The sequence below is a fragment of the Heterodontus francisci genome, chromosome 3 (assembly GCF_036365525.1).
Source record: "Heterodontus francisci isolate sHetFra1 chromosome 3, sHetFra1.hap1, whole genome shotgun sequence".
NCBI classification, from domain to species: domain Eukaryota; kingdom Metazoa; phylum Chordata; class Chondrichthyes; order Heterodontiformes; family Heterodontidae; genus Heterodontus; species Heterodontus francisci.
Window position 1 is genome coordinate 7,393,605 of NC_090373.1, and position 17,596 is coordinate 7,411,200.

Below are 17,596 nucleotides of genomic sequence, written 5' to 3' on the forward strand. Positions count from 1 at the left end.
GAGAGACTGGAAAGGTTCGGACTGTTCTCCTTGGAACAGAGAAGGTTAAGAGGTGACCTGATAGAGGTTTTCAAGATGGTGAGAGGTTTTGATGGAATAGTTTTTCTCAAACTACTCTCCCGGGTGAGTGGGTCAATAACCAGCGGATAATAGATTCAAAATCATTGGCAAAAGATCTAGGGCAGAGATGAGATTTTTTTTTCACTCAGGGGAGAGTTGTCAGAATCTGGAATGCTCCACCTGAAAAGTTGATGGAAGCTGGTTCCACAAATAATTTCAAAAGACAGTTGGATGAGTACTTGACAATGAGGAACTTAGAGGATTTCAGACAAAAAAACAAGGATATGGGACTCAGCATAACTGACTTTTCAAAGAACCAGCACAGTCATGATGGGTGGAATGGTCTTCTTTGCTGTAAATTTCTATGAATTCGAAGAGCTTTCCAGAATCGCATAATTTTAAACTTGGGGCATGGCCAGTTTTGGGGTTAGAGTTTGATTCAGCAAATTCAATCTTAAACTAGCAAAAATGATTCCAGAAAACATTAATGTAAATGGTTTTAGGTGTAACACACTTTAGGTGAAAATGCCCCAATCTTTGGTGCTGGTTCACTTAATTCTGCAAGATTACGCTGATATAACTGGCATAAAGGAGTAGAAACTCCAGTCCCAAGTTTCTGTCAGAAGCAGGAAATCCTGACTTCAGTGTCTTGGCATGTATATAAAACATTAACACTTGGACAAAGTGCCAGCAGGATGTCAATACCTATGAGAATATACCATAACACTTTAGAAAGAGAAGATTGGAAGTGCAATAATAAGAATAAAGTTAGCGAGGAGAAGATGCAAGTAGACTATCAGGTGTCAATATTTGAACTGAGTATTTGCAATAGGCTGTTTGCTTGAATTTAGCCTGAAATTGCTCAATATGACAACTTTGGAAGTTAACAAATCAAAGTAGCAGCCGCTCGCTTATCAAACATTTTTCAAGACTTAATTCCCATTCCTCTCTTGTTATTGTATGAACCATACACAAAAATGTTGCTCAGTGATTTCAAAGTTGTGTTTGTTCACAGAAGCTGGTAGAAGGAAATCCAAAAATGCCATACAGAGAAGCACAGAGACTGGCATGGCAGTGGAAATGCGACGCATGACTCGACAAGCTAGTCGGGAATCCACAGACGGAAGTATGAACAGCTACAGTTCAGAGGGAAAGTAAGTACAATGCTGTGCTGATCCCCTTTAACTTCAAACACTGCTCACACACTGGACTGGATTTTATGCACCCGCCATCAGTAGCAGCGGCGGGCGAGAAAATGGTGGCCTGCCCGTGCGAGGCCCGCACTGACATACTGCCACATTCTTCCTCGCGGCAGCCCACTATCATATGCTGGTTAGGCTGCCCCCCCCCACCCCTCGCCCAATCACTTGGAGGTGGTAGGCTCTCTGATGCTGCCAATACTGCCTGAGCCCAGGTGCTGGCGCCATTTTTCAAGTCCTGCCCGCTAATTTAAATTTTTTAATTTGTACCCCGCCCCCCCCCGCCCCCCACACTGTACAATTAAAAATCTGCCACCCCTTTCCCACCCGCCAATAACAAAATTCATTATTTTCCCTCTCCCCCCCCACAAAACACTTCCCTTCCACACTTGACCTTGCTCCTTCAGACTGGACAAATTGCACATTTCACCCCTTCCCACCATCCCCTACACTAATGATGGAACTTTGACATTGTTTTTCCCATCCCTCCCACACCACCCAACCCCTAGTACAAAAAATCTTAACATCCCCCCCCCCTTCCCCACCACTGAGGCGCCTGCTTTCCCCAGAGGGGAACATGAAGGCACATGAGTGCCGGCTGCTGCTCAGGAGATCGCAGCCCGAAGGTAAGATTTGGAGTCAATTTTATTTAAATGTATGCATTCTGCTCATTTGAATATCTTAATCCGGATCCCGTTGTCCAGCAGTCGGGGGGCTGCCACGGAGCCTCACTGCCGCCGGGAAGATCTGCTTCAGCCCTCCCGGTGGCGGACTCCGTGGTGGGCTGCTGCCGGAATGTTCTTCCACCCACCCTGCCAAGCAGCCTGACGTCGGGAGCTTTGTAAAATCCTTGTCTCTTCCCTTTAACTTCAAACAGAATTCACATATACTGACTTCACTCCCTGAGTGTCTCCCTCTTGTATCGGCTCTCAGTCCCTCAGTAACTCCCTCTTGTATGAGCTCTCGCTCCGTCGCTGCTACCTTATTGTACTGGCTGTCACCCCCTACCTAGTCTCCATTGGTATGGAATATCTCTTCCTGAGCAACTCTCATTTGTACCACATATTCCCTAAAACCATTCCAGGTTGATAGTTACTCTCGTGGAATACTGCAACTTGTTCCTCTCTCATTACAGTTCCCCCAAAAACCTCCGAATGGATCATGTTGTCTTTGTCCAAATATCCAAGCAGAAACTGAAAAAGTGTTAAGTTGAGCTAGAATACCCTGATAAGCAATGGTGAATGAGCTGACTTATAATGGGAGGAAGAAGAGATAACCATGACATAGATGGGCTAACTGACCGTGGCACAGAGGTGTAAGAGGCCATTCAAGTTGTGGGGAATGAAAAGGAATGTTGTAGTGATAAGATTATGTTGCCTGCCTGCTGCCATGTTTAAAGACATCTCCTTGCGGCTGGAGACGAACTTGGAGTGGGATGCAGTTGTAGGTATGTTGGAACCAACAACAGAGGCAGAACTAGGAATGAGGTTTTACTGGAGAGTTTGAGGAGTTGGGGTTGAAATTAACAACGCAGAACCTCAAAGGTAATAATCTCTGGATTGTTACCTGAGCCACTCATCAATTGGCATAGGGTCAAACAGATCACAAGGTGAAACGTGTGGCTAAAGGAGTGGTGTGGGAGGCAGGAGTTTCACTTCATGGCCACTGGCGCCAGTACAGGAGAGAGAGGGAACTGTTCCATTGGGACAGGCTTCACTCAAACCAGGCTGGGACTAGTGTCTTAGTGAATCAAATATCTAGGGAAGTAGATAGGGCTGTAAACTAATGAAGGGGGTGGTGGGAGTATTCAGTAAAGGGCAAGTTCAAAAGTAGTAAGACAAATGTTAAGGGTGTAGAGCAGAGTTGCGATTGGGTAAAATTATACAGTGTGGATCAGGAAGGGACAGCTTAACAAAGGTAACAGAGACTAAGAGGACATCAGGGAAAAATAGAAAAACATTGCAGCTAAAGGCACTACATTTGAATGTGCCAAGCATTCACAACAAAGTAGATGAATTAATAGCACAACTAGAAATTAATTGGTTTGATCTAATAGCTATTACAGAGATGGGGTTGCAGAGTGGCCAGGGTTGGAATTAAATATTACAGGATACTTGACTTTGAGAAGAGATAGGCAAAATGGAAAAGGAGGAGGGTTAGCCCTGATAATAAAGGATGGGATAAAGTCAGTAGTGAGAAAAGATCTTAGCTCAGAAAATCAAGAAGTAGCATCAGTTGGGTGGAGCAAAGAAACAGCTAGGGGAAGAAAATATTGGTGGGAGTTGTTTATAGGCCCTCTAACAGTAGTTGTAGTTTAGGACAGTGTCTGAAACTGGAAATTAGAGGCACATGTAACAAGGGTAGTACAGTAATCATGGGGCAGTTTAATCTTCATTAAAACTGGGCAAACCAAATTTGCAATAATAGTGTGAAGGACAAGTTCATGGATTGTACACAAGATAGTTTTCTGGATCAGTATATCGAAGAACCAACAAGGGAACAGACTATTTTGTATTCATTATTGTGCAATGAGAGAGGATTAATTAATAGCCTTGTAGTAAAGAGGCCTCTAGGGAAGCGTGACCATAATATGATAGAATTTTATATTGAGTTTGAAAGTGATTCACTTAAGTCAGAAACTAGGATCTTAAATATGAACAAAACAAACTACGTAGGTATGAAGGGCAAGTAAGGTAGATTGGGAAGCTGCATTAAAAGATATTATGGTACACAAGCGGTGGATAGCATTTAAATAATTAATTCATAATTTCCGATTAATATACATTCCCTTAATGAATAAAAACAGAAAAAATGAAAAAATTAAAAAAAATAAAACGACGGAGGTGGAGGGGCGACATGATAGAGGTTTACAAAGTTATGAGTGGCATGGACAGAGTGGATAGTCAGAAGCTTTTCCCCAGGGTGGAAGAGTCAGTTACTAGGGGACATAGGTTTAAGGTGCGAGGGGCAAAGTTCAGAGGGGATGTGCGAGGCAAGTTCTTTACACAGAGGGTGGTGAGTGCCTGGAACTTGCTGCCAGGGAAGGTGGTGGAAGCAGGTACAATAGCGACATTTAAGAGGCATCTTGACAAATACATGAATAGGATGGGAATAGAGGGATACGGACCCCGGATGTGCAGAAGGTTTTAGTTTGGACAGGCATCATGATCGGCGCTGGCTTGAAGGGACGAATGGCCTGTTCCTGTGCTGCACTGTTCTTTGTTCCATTGGAAAATTGATCCAAGCATGGCGAACAAGAGAAGTTAAGGATAATATTAGATTAAAGGAAGAGGCTGAGAATGTTGCCAGAAAGAGCAGTAAGCCTGAGGTTTGGGAGGATTTTAGAATTCAACAAATGATGATCAAGAAATTGATAAGAGAATATGGCAGTAAACAAGCAAGAGACATAAAAACTGATTGTTAAAGCTTCTACAGACATGTACAAAGGAAGAGATTAGCAAAAGAAACCATGGGTCCCTTAGAGGCAGAGGCAAGTGAAATTATAATGGGGAATAAGGAAATAGCAGAAACATTAAATGAATAATTTATATCTGTCTTCATGGTAGAAAAAAATCTAAAAACAATGGGTAATCAAGAGTTGAGTGAGAATGAGGAACTTAAAGAAAACAGTATAAGCAAAGAAATAATATTGGAGAAATTAACGGGGCTAAAGGATGACCAACTCCCTGGACCTGCCGACCTGCATCCTAGGTTTTTAAAAGAGATAACTGCACAGAGATAGTGGATACATTGGTTTTGATCTTCCAGAATTCCCTCGATTCTAGAATGATCCCTGTGGATTGGAAGGTAGCAATTATACCTATTCAAGAAAGGAGGGAGAGAGAAAACAGGGAACTATAGGCCAGTTAGCCTAACGTCAGTCGTAGATAAAATGCTAGAATCTGTTATGAGGGTTCCTGTAACAAGGCACTTAGAAAATCATGATATGATTAAGCAGAATCAACACAGATCTATGAAAAGGAATTCATGTTTGACAAATCAGTTAAGAGTTCTTGAGGTTGTAACCAGCAGGGTAGCTAAGAAAGAACGAGTTGATATAGGGCATTTGGATTTTCAGAAGGCATTTGATAAGGTGCCACACAAGGGGTTCCAACAAGATTAGGATTCATAGGATTGGGAGGTAAGATATTAGAATAAATGAGTAATTTTTGGCTTGGTAAACGTAATCCCTTATTATAAAGGGATTAGAGCAGAGTTGTCCAACATCCACCAGATGTCAGCTGTTCCCGGGTCCGTTCCTCATCCTCGCCATGACTGGAGATGGGAAATTTCCCTTTGCCGTCTTCCTGCAGAGCGGCCTTTTTAAAAACATTGCGTTGTCAGTTTCACAGCTGACAGCCGCTGACATCGGGAACAGCTGTTTGCCAACAGACTCTGGGTTTTCCGGCGGGATCTGACTTTTTTTTTAAAGAAGCTCGCAGGAAAACCCCAAGTCTGTTGGGAAATGGCTGTTCCCAATGTCAGCACTTGTCAGCTGTTAAACTGACAGTGCGATGCTTTTAAAAAGAACTGACCAACCATCTACTGAGCATTACACTCTCTGCAACCGTGTAAGAGAGAGAGGGCGAGGGGTGCAGAGAGAGGGCAAGGGGAGCAAAGAGAGTGCAAGGGGAGCAGAGAGAGAGAAAGAAGTGGGGGACAGAGAGACCTGGGGTGGGGGGGAGTGACGGGGAGAGAGGGGGTGGACAGAGAGCAGAGGACACTGAGCAGTGAGCGGAGAACACGACGTGGGGGGAGAAGGACATGGGGAGGAGCGTGGAGAGGGACATAGAGAGTGAGGGTGGAGAGGGACAAAGAGAGGGGGGTTGGAGAGGGACATAGAGAGGGGGGAGAGGGAGACAGAGAGATAGACAGACAGAGAGGGGGAGGGGGGTGGGGAGAGAGCCAGAAGGAGATCATTCTGTCCATGGAGCCCATGCCGACTCTCCACGAAGCTATGCAGTCAGTCCCACTCCCTGGCTTGATCTCGGTAGCCCTGCAAGTCTATTTCTCTCAACTGGTCATCCAATTTCCTCTTGATGTCATTGTTCAGGTCTGCTTTCACTACCCTTGTGGGCAGCGAGTTCCAGGACATTACCACCTGTGTAGAAAATTGTTTCCTCATATTTCCCCTGCATCTTTTGCACAAAACTTTCAATCTGTGTCCCCTAGTTCTAGAGGGGAGGGGGAGGGAAGAGAGAATGAGACACACAAAGAGCAAGGGGAGAGGTGGGAAGAGAGGTCATGGTCTGTCCTGACAGATGGAAATCTAGCCAGAATACTCTGTATTGCTACATCAAGTTTACGGGCAGAGATTGATTACTTATGCAAGCAGAAACAGTGTCAGGTATGTCACTAAATGAATCTTCAATATAATAACGACAAAGTAAGTCAATAAATTAGATTCTTCACAAAAATGCACATTTGTTGTTGTTTTTATTTGTAAGAAATTTTTAATGTGTTACGACCAGGTGAGAGAGGTGTCCAGGGTTCCCTTTCAGCCTTCACCTGGTTTTACTGTAACAGGGTTTAATTTTAAACACTGTTTTTAGCTCCCCCTTGGTGAATCCTTGTTCACCGCTTTCCAATTATAGGGCAAAGAAACCAACACAAACAGGCTTTCTTCGGTTTAAAGAAGAAAGATTGGAATTTCTTAAACTTAAACTATAATTCAGTTGATGCCTACGGATACATGACACGCCCACGCTAGCATGCATACACAATACACACAAATACAGACAGAAAAGAACAGAAGAAACATAGAAAATAGGAGCAGGAGTAGACCATTTGGTCCTTCGAACCTGCTCCGCCACTCATTATGATCATGGCTGATCATCCAACTCAGTAGCCTGTTCCCGCTTTCGCCCCATACCCTTTGATCCCTTTAGAACCAAGAGCTATATCTAACTCCTTCTTGAAAACATACAATGTTTTGGCCTCAACTGCTTTCTGTGGTAGCGAATTCCACAGGCTCACCACTCTCTGGGTGAAGAAATTTCTCCTCATCTCAGTCCTGAAAGGTTTACCTCATATCCTTAGACTATGATCCCTGGTTCTGGACTCCCCCACCATCAGGAACATCCTTCCTGCATCTACCCTGTCAAGTCCTGTTAGAATTTTATAGTTTTCTATGAGATCCCTCTTCACTCTTCTGAACTCCAGTGAATATAATCCGAACCAACTCTATCTCTCCTCATATGTCAGTCCCACCATCCCAGGAATCAGTCCCTTTATAACAAGAACATCCTTCCTCAGAATTTTTTTTTTCATTCATGGGATGTACGCGTCACTGGCCAGGCCAGCTTTTATTGCCCATCCCGAATTGCCCTTGAAAAGGTGGTGGTGAGCTGCCTTCTTGAACCACTGCAGTCCATTTGGGGTAGGTATACCCACTGTGCTGTTAGGAAGGGAGTTCCAGGATTTTGACCCAGCAACAGTCAAGGAACGGCGAAAAAGTTCCAAGTCAGGATGGTGTGTGACTTGCTGGGGAACTTGCAGGTGGTGGTGTTCCCATGTATTTGCTGCCCTTGTCCTTCTAGTTGGTAGAGGTCGCGGGTTTGGACGGTGCTGTCTAAGGAGCCTTGGTGCATTGTTGCAGTGCATCTTGTAGATGGTACACACTGCTGCCACTGTGCGTCGGTGCTGGAGGGAGTGAATGTTTGTAGATGGGCTGCCAATCAAGCGGGCTGCTTTGTCCTGGATGGTGTCGAGCTTCTTGAGCGTTGTTGCAAGTGCACCCATCCAGGCAAGTGGAGAGTATTCCATCACACTCCTGACTTGTGCCTTGTAGATGGTGGACAGGCTTTGGGGAGTCAGGATGTGAGTTACTCACCTCAGGATTCCCAGCCTCTGACCTACTCTTGTAGCCACGGTATTTATATGGCTACTCCAGTTCAGTTTCTGGTCAATGGTAGCCCCTAGGATGTTGATAGTGGGGGATTCAACGATGGTAATGCTGTTGAATGTCAAGGGGAGATGGTTAGATTCTCTCTTGTTGGAGATGGTCATTGCCTGGCACTTGTGTGGCGCGAATGTTACTTGCCACTTATCAGCCCAAGCTTGGATATTGTCCAGGTCTTGCTACGTTTCTACACGACTGCTTCAGTATCTGAGGAGTCACGAATGGTGCTGAACATTGTGCAATCATCCGCCAACATCCCACTTCTGACCTTATGATTGAAGGAAGGTCATTGATGAAGCAGCTGAAATGGTTGGGCCTAGGACACTACCCTGAGGTACGCCTGCAGTGATGTCCTGAAGCTCAGATGATTGACCTCCAACAACCACAACCATCTTCCTTTACGCTAGGTATGACTCCACCCAGTGGAGGGTTTTCCCCCTGATTCCCATTGACCTCAGTTTTGCTAGGGCTCTTTGATGCCATACCCGGTCAAATGCTGCCTTGATGTCAAGGGCAGTCACTCTCACCTCACCTCTTAAGTTCAGCCCTTTTGTCCATGTTTGAACCAAGGCTGTAATGAGGTCAGGAGCTGAGTGGCCCTGGCGGAACCTAAACTGAGCGTCACTGAGTAGGTTATTGCTAAGCAAGTGCCGCTTGATGGCACTGTTGATGACACCTTCCATCACTCGACTGATGATAGAGAGTAGGCTGATGGGGCGGTAATTGGCCGGGTTGGACTTGTCCTGCTTTTTGTGTACAGGACATACCTGGGCAATTTTCCACATTGCAGGGTGGATGCTAGTGTTGTAGCTGTACTTGAACAGCTTGGCTACGGGCGCGGCAAGTTCTGGGGCACAGGTCTTCAGTACTATTGCCGGAATATTGTCAGGGCCCATAGCTTTTGCAGTATCCAGTGCCTTCAGTTGTCTCTTGATATCACGCGGAGTGAATCGAATTGGCTGAAGTCTGGCATCTGTGATGCTGGGGACATCAGGAGGCGGCCGAGATAGATCATCAACTCGGCACTTCTGGCTAAAGATTGTTACAAATGCATCAGCCTTGTCTTTTGCACTGATGTGCTGGGCTCCCCCATCATTGAGGATGGGGATATTTGTGGAGCCACCTCCTCCAGTTAGTTGTTTAATTGTCCACCACCATTCACGGCTGGATGTGGCAGGACTGCAGAGCTTAGATCTGATCCGTTGGTTATGGGATCGCTTAGCACTGTCTATCACATGCTGCTTACGCAGTTTGGCACGCAGATAGTCCTGTGTTGTAGCTTCAGCAGGTTGACACCTCATTTTAAGGTATGCCTGGTGCTGTTCCTGGCATGCCCTCCTGCATTCTTCATTGAACCAGGGTTGGTCTCCTGGCTTGATGGTAATGGTAGAGTGGGGGATATGCCGGGCCATAAGGTTACAGATTGTGGTTGAGTACAATTCTGCTGCTGCTGATGGCCCACAGCGCCTCATGGATGCCCAGTTTTGGATTGCTAGATCTGTTCGAAATCTATCCCATTTAGCACGGTGATAGTGCCACACAACACGATGGACGGAATCCTCAATGGGAAGGCGGGACATCGTCTCCACAAGGACTGTGCGGTGGTCACTCCTACCAATACAGTCATGGACAGAAGCATCTGCAGCAGGCAGATTGCTGAGGAAGAGGTCAAGTATGTTTTTCCCTCGTGTTGGTTCCCCCACCACCTGCCGCAGTTCCAGTCTAGCAGATATGTCCTTTAGGACTTGGCCAGCTCGGTCAGTAGAGGTGCTACTGAGCCACTCTTGGTGATGGACATTGAAGTCCCCCACCCAGAGTACATTTTTTGCCCTTGCCAACCTCAGTGCTTCCTCCAAGTGGCGTTCAACATGGAGGAGTACTGAGTCATCAGCTGAGGGAGGGCAGTAGGTGGTAATCGGTAGGAGGTTACCTTGCCCATGTTTGACCTGATGCCATGATACTTCATGGGGTCCGGAGTCGATGTTGAGGACTCCCAAGGCGACTCCCTCCCTACTGTATACCACTGATCCACCAACTCTGGTGGGTCTGTCCTGCTGGTGGGACAGGGCATACCCAGGGATGGTGATTGCAGTGTCTGGGACATTGTCTGTAAGGTATGATTCCATGAGTATGACTATGTCAGGCTGTTGCTTGACTAGTCTGTGGGACAGCTCTCCCAACTTTGGCACAAGCCCCAGATGTTATTAAGGAGGACTTTGCAGGGTTGACAGGACTGGGTTTGCCGTTGTCGTTTCCGGTACATAGGTCAATGCCGGGTGGTCCGTCCGGTTTCATTCCTTTTTATTGACTTTGTCGCGGTTACGTACAACTGAGTGGCTTGCTCGGCCATTTCAGAGGGCATGTAAGAGTTAACCACATTGTTGTGGGTCTGGAGTCACATGTCGGCCAGACCAGGTAAGGACAGCAGATTTCCTTCCCTAAAGGACATTAGTGAACCAGATGGGTTTTTACAACAATCGACAATGTTTTCATGGCCATCATTAGACTAGCTTTTAATTCCAGATTTCTTAATTAAATTCAAATTTCACCTTCTGCTGTGGTGGGATTCGAACCCATGTCCCCAGAGAAATACGCTGGGTCTCTGGATTACTAGTCCAGTGAAAATACCACTACGCCACCGCCTACCCCATAAGGAGACCAGAACTGCACACAATATTCCAGGTGTGGCCTCACCAAGGCCCTGTATAATTGCAGCAAGACATCCCTGCTCCTGTACTCGAATCCTCTCGCTATGAAGGCCAACATACCATTTGCTTTTTTTACCGCCTGTTGCACCTGCATGCTTACCTTCAGTGACTGGCGTACAAGAACACCCAGGTCTCGTTGCATATTTGCCTCTCTCAGTTTATAGCCATTCAGATAATAATCTGCCTTCCTGTTTTTGCTACCAAAGTGAATAACCTCACATTTATCCACATTATACTGCATCTGCCGTGCATTGCCCACTCACTCAACTTGTCCAAATCACCCTGAAGCCTCTCTGCATCCTCCTCACAACTCACCCTCCCACCCAGTTGTGTGTCATCTGCAAATTTGGAGATATTACATTTAATTCCCTCATCTAAATCATTAACATATATCGTGAATAGTTGGGGTCCTAGCGCCAATCCCTGCGGTACCTCACTAGTCACTGCCTGCCATTTGGAAAAAGACCCATTTATCCCTACTCTTTGTTTCCTATCTGCCAACCAATTTTCTATCCATCGCAATGCACTACCCCCAATCCCATGCGCTTTAATTTTATGTGGGACTTTGTCGAAAGCCTTCTGAAAGTCCAAATAAACCACATCCACTGGCTCCTCCTCATCAACTCTACCAGTTACATCCTCAAAGAATTCCAGTAGATTTGTCAAGCATGATTTGCCCTTCGTAAATCCATGCTGACTCTGTCCGATTCTACCACTGTTCTCTCAGTGCTCAGCTATAAAATCTTTGATAAACGACTCTAGAATTTTCCCCACTACCGACGTCAGGCTGACTGGTCTGTAATTCCCTGCTTTCTCTCTACCTCCCTTTTGAAGTAATGGGGTTACATTAGCTTCCCTCCAATCTCTGGGAACTGTTCCAGAGAAAATAAAGTGGAAAAGCTTGAGGCAATATCTGAAGAGTTTTTGTTATGGTTCTTGGCGTTCACTGTCGAGTCCTTGATTGCAGGTAGATCTTGCTTTTTGTTGGGTCCAGTATTCTTCTTAAACCTTGTTCGCTGTCGGAGACTTTTGTTTCTTGGGGTTCATGTGTCTTCAGTGGATTCAGAGGCTTGTGAGCAAGAGATGGGAGCAGACAGGAGAGATTTTCTCAGTCCAGGAGCAAACAGACACTGAGTTCAAAGTCTCTGTGGCCAGTTCAAAAGAAAACCCTGGAACAGCCAGTTAGTCATGTGACCAGCTGGTCTAACCAGTCTTGGCCCTTGTTGATTATATCCTCTTTAGCAGGCCCTGGAATGCACATCCTCACCTTCGATGTCTGTTAGTATGTAAATGTTTTTTTTCAGCCACGGCTGATCTGTTTAACAAGTTATTTCCTCGTTCCAACAACAGTTAAAAATCAATGTTCATGACAAAACCAATGTGCCTCATTCTTGGCAGGTGGGGGCCTGCATGACAAATGCCTTTATCTTTCCAAATTTGCTCACCGGCTCCCCAGGCTGAGCCAAAAATTGTAATGCGGCCCTCCACTGAAAATGTTGGATAACCCCGGATTAGAGTCTTAGTGCAAAGGAGCCATACTGTAATTATATAGGACTTTTGGTGAGGTCACACCTGGAGTACTGTGTGCAGTGTTGATCTCCTCCTCCAAGAGGGAGTGCAACAAAGGTTCAGTAGGCTGATTTCTGGGATGAGGGGATTGACCTATGAGGAGAGATTGAGTAGACTAGGCCTATGTTCCCTGGAGTTTAGAAAAATGAGGTAATCTCATTGAAACATAGGCTGGAATTTTACTCTCATCAGACGGGAGCCATCCACCGACCGAAAAGTTGGTGGCAATCCCGCTTCCGCCAGACCTGGGGATCCATATCACATTTTCTGGTCGCCAGGCCCTTAAATGATCTGAGGCAGGACTTCCACCTCAATCAGCGGGCCGGCAGCTCTTAGTCCCAGTAGCACCACTGGGAGCGGTGGCCACTGCTGGGAATGCGAGAAGAAGAAGAAGAACGACCGCGGGAAAAGATAAGTGTTTGGGGTCTTGCCGGGGGTGCTCAGTCGGGTCCCGGCAAGGCAAGGGTGGTTGATTGGTGGGACGGCGGGGGGGTGGGGGGGGAGGTGTGGGGGGGTACGTGTTGGATGGTGGGGGTGGTCGGGGCGTCGGGGGCGGCTTTCTGTTGGGCACAGGGTGCCTGATCAGGAGGGCCCCCCCCCACCCCCAGACCGTCAGAAAGCTGCCTACTTTTAGCAGGCAGATTTTCTCGGGCCTGGTCTGCCTGCCTGCCAATGGTAAAATCCCTGTGGCGGTGGGCGGAGGCCCTTACGTGGCTGTTAACTGGCCATTTAAGAGCCTTGATTGGCCTGGGGTGGGCAGTCCATTTCCTGCCTCTGCTACCCTGTGTAAAATGGCGGTGGAGGCGGGAGCAGGTCGGGAAGGGCCCCCAAGTCTCCCACTCCTTTTTACACCACCCCCCCTGGCTCCCACCACCATCCTGCTCTTTGTGGGGGGTGGAGGGCGTAAATTCCGGCCATATAAAATTATTAAGGGACTTGATAGGGTAGATGCTAGCAGGATATTTCCCCTGGCTGGGGAGTCTGGAACTTTTTATTTTTATTTATTTTAGAGATACAGCACTGAAACAGGCCCTTCGGCCCACCAAGTCTGTGCCGACCAAGAACCACCCATTTATACTAACCCTACAGTAATCCCATATTCCCTACCACCTATCTGCACTAGGGGTAATTTACAATGGCCAATTTACCTATCACCTGCAAGTCTTTGGCAGTGGGAGGAAACCGGAGTACCTGGCGAAAACCCACGCGGTCACAGGGAGAACTTGCAAACTCCGCACACACAGTACCCAGAATTGAACCCAGGTCTCTGGAGCTGTGAGGCTGTGGTGCTAACCACTGCGCCACCCGAGGTCACAGTTTCAGAATTAAATAGACGGCCATTTAGGACTGAGATGAGGAGAAAGTTCTCCACTCAAAGGATTGTGAATCTTTGACATTCCCTACCCCAGAGGGTATATTCAAGATTGAGATCAATAAGCGATTCAAGAAATATGGGGACAATGCGGAAAGGTGGAGTTGAGGTCAAAGGTCGTCCATAATCTTATTGAATAGCAGCCAAACAGCCTAGTCCTGCTTCGGGATCTTGTGTCTTTATGATAGTGATTCTCATGGTCAGAGATGTTTAGTTAATTTATGTGTACAGCTAACGGTTAAAGGCATTGTTCCTTTGATGTTCTTGTTTGATGTTCTGAATCAACTAAGGAATCAGAAGCACCTATAAACAGCAGTGGGAAGTATTTAAATAGACTTCTGGAGAAATATATTCAGCTAAAATAACAAGCAGAAACTAGTCAATAATGAAGCAGTTTAGATGAATAGAAAGAAGGGATATCAGAAAGGGTGAGCAAGCAGAATTGAGGAATACAAAAGATCACAGAATCGAACAGCACGGAAGGCCATTCAGCCCACTCTCCCCTCTCTCCGTTGAAAGAGCTTTCCATTAGTCCCACGCCCCTGATCTTTCCCCAGACTTGTAATTTTCTCCTCTTCAAGTATTTATCCGGTTCCCTTTTGAAAGTTACTATTGAATCTTCTACCACCACATTTTCAGTCAGTGCATTCCATTAAAAAACCTCTCTTCATCTCACTTCTGACTCTTTTGCCAATTAACTTCAATCCGTGTCCTCTGGTTACGAACCCTCTGTCACTAGATACAGTTTCTCCTTATTTATTCTGTCAAAACCCTTCATGATTTTGAACGCCTCTATTAAATCTCACCTTAGCCTTCTCTTCTCTAAGGAGAACAATCCCAGCTTCTCCAGTCTCTCCACATAATTGAATTCCTGCATCCCTGGTAGTAAATCTTCTCTGCACCCTCTCTAAAGCCTTGACATCCTTCCTAAAGTGTGGTTTCCAGTCTTGAACAGTCTTGGGTCGGCAACATATCCATACATTTACCACTACATTTACATTTCAAAAATGTTTTTAAATATACATTACAAGCATTTCCCACTGAAAAGAAAGAAAGTGCATGAAAAAATGTGTTGCTACGATATCTAAATCCTCATAGTAATCTGAAATGGTTTCCCATTGGCTTCTTCTTTCCAATCAGTCCGGCTTAAAAATAATCACACTGTCAGTTTCACAGCTGATATCTGACAGGTGCTGAGAGCAGGAATGGCATTTCCGAACTGTGGACAGCTTTGGGGTTTTTTGGCAGGTTCCAATTTGTTTTTTAAAAGCTCGCCGGAAAATTCAGAATCTGTCTGAAGTTCAGAAAATGCTGTTCCTGCTCTCAGCAACGGTCACAGAGATCCGGGGAGGGGGGGGGGGAGGGACTGAAAAAGTGGGACAGAGTGAGGGGGAGAGAGAGGGGGCAAGAAGGCAGAGAGAGGGGGAGGACAGAGAGGGGGAAAGAGAGGAGGGAGAGAAAGGAATGGGGGGTGCGGAGAGAGAGAGGTGGGGATGACACAGAGGGGGCAGTACAGAGAGGGAGGGGGGAGAGAGAGTCAGAGAGAGAGAGAGGCGGACAGACACAGAGAGAGGAGGGAGAGAGCGCGATCAAGATCACTCTTAACAGATAGAATTCTCCGCATCGCTACAAGAAGTGTGAGGGCAGACGTTGACTACTTGTGCAAGCAAAAAAATGCTAGGTATCTCACTAAATTGGTGTCCAACATAGTGATGAGAAAGTAAGTCAATAAATTAGTCTTTTCATTGAAAGTTCATTCACAAAAATGCACATTTGTTGTTGATTTGATGAGTAACAAGCTAAAGTTTCAATGCCTTTATCTTTCCGAAATTGTCTCAACGACCCCCTATGTAAGACAAAAATTGTAATGTGGCCCTTCATGCAAAAGGGTTGGACAACCCTCTCTCTCTCTTTCTCCCCACACCACTCTGGCTCTCTTCCCCACTTCCTAGCAGCTAGGTTATTTTAAAACACAAGTTTAAGGGCTTGTGTTGTGTAAACTCATTTTAAAATGACGAAAGTCACTTAGGAAATGGCTCGATTTCTACGCTCTGGCAAGCATTACTTTCACTTGGGACATAGGCTCAGTGACGTGTTGAAAGTTGCTGGACTTTTACTTCTATATAAATGTCACAATTCTGCTGCTGTCCATTTGGAATCAAATTGTTCCAGAACATGTATTGAGGGTATAGCAGACAGGAAAATCCAAGGAATTTCCTGAAGTCAGCACTGTAAATTCCTCATGAATATAAGAGTATGGAATAATGGGGCTAAGTGATATTGGCAAAAACAGGATGCTGCTGACCCATATACAATAGTTAGTAAATACAATGTAGAGGATAGCTTTAATAAACCTGAATCTATGATGAACTGTCTACAATTCCTTGCTGCATTTGCAGTTTTAAAAACTATCAGGGAAGACATTGTAACATTTTATTAAAGGACAAGTTTTACAAGTACGTCAAAGATCAGTAACTGCAATGTACCTCATTTACTATCCAGTTTGAGGTCAAATGACCTGAGTAGATCAATGTCATTTAAAAGTTGTCTGGATCATATAATTACACTATGTTAAAAGTGTATCTTTGCTAACAGGTAAGAGATTTGGCTTGGACATAAATTGGTTAGTTTGGAGTACAATCTTACAGGTAGTGACTAAATGTTTTATAACTGAAGAATACGTGCAGTAACAACTGCTCAACTTTTTGCAGAAAAGCTTTTGATTCATAATTATCTTGTAAAAGCTGAATTGGAATCAGCAGTGATAGACTGAGGTATAAAGGGGAACCGGTGGAGGTACTAAACTTAGATTTCCATAAGGCACTTGATAAGGTGCCACATCAAAGATTATTGCGTAAAATAAAAGCTCATGGTTTAGGGGTACCATAGTGGCAAGTACAGAAGATTGGCTAGCTAATAGGAAACAGAGAGTAGGCATAAATGGGTCATTTCTCATTGGCAAGATAACAAATAATGTGCCACAGGGATCAGTGCTGGGGCCTCAACTTTTTACAATTTATAGAAATGACTTGGATGTAGGGATTTAGAAGCTTCAAGCGGGATAGAGGGGGATATAAAAGGGGTGGGGGAGAAGCATTACTGGTTAAGGAAAATATCACAGCTGTACTGCGGGAGGACACCTCGGAGGGGTCATGCAACAAGGCAATATGGGTAGAGCTCAGGAATAGGAAGGGTGCAGTCACGTGTTGGGGGTTTACGACAGGCCTTCCAACAACCAGCGGGAGGTAGAGGAGCAGATATGTAGACAGATTTTGGAAAGATGTAAAAGCAACAGGGTTGTTGTGGTGGGTGATTTTAACTTCCCCCATATTGACTGGGACTCACTTAGTGCTAGGGGTTTGGATGGGACAGGATTTGTAAGGAGCATCCAGGATGGCTTCTTGAAACAATATGTAGATAGTCCAACTAGGTATGGGGCCGTACTGGACATGGTTTTGGGGAATGAGCCCGGCCAGGTGGTGGAAGTCTCAGCAGGGGAGCATTTCGGGAACAGTGACCATAATTCCGTAAGTTTTAAGGTACTTGTGGATAAGGATAAGAGTAGTCCTCGGGTGAATGTGCTAAATTGGGGGAAGGCTAATTATAACAATATTAGGCAGGAACTGAAGAATTTAGATTGGGGCGGCTGTTTGAGGGTAAATCAACATCTGACATCTGGGAGTCCTTCAAACGTCAGTTGATTAGAATCCAGGACCGGCATGTTCCTGTGAGGATGAAGGATAAGTTTGGCAAGTTTCACAAACCTTGGACAACGAGGGATATTGTG

At 45.5% G+C, this 17,596-nt stretch overlaps 1 protein-coding gene across 19 annotated transcripts in view; it reads left to right on the forward strand.

Annotated features, from left to right (window-relative positions):
- Positions 1-17,596, forward strand: part of LOC137353703 (regulating synaptic membrane exocytosis protein 3-like) — a 1,492,914-nt gene that overhangs the window by 1,456,046 nt on the left and 19,272 nt on the right. For 17 of the 19 annotated variants that reach the window (XM_068020069.1, XM_068020096.1, XM_068020082.1 and 14 more), the window contains one exon: positions 1,076-1,214. In XM_068020069.1, coding sequence (XP_067876170.1) covers positions 1,076-1,214 — 139 coding nt within the window. The remainder of the gene's footprint in view (positions 1-1,075; positions 1,215-17,596) is intronic. The other 2 variants (XM_068020075.1, XM_068020106.1) reach the window with 1 other exon arrangement.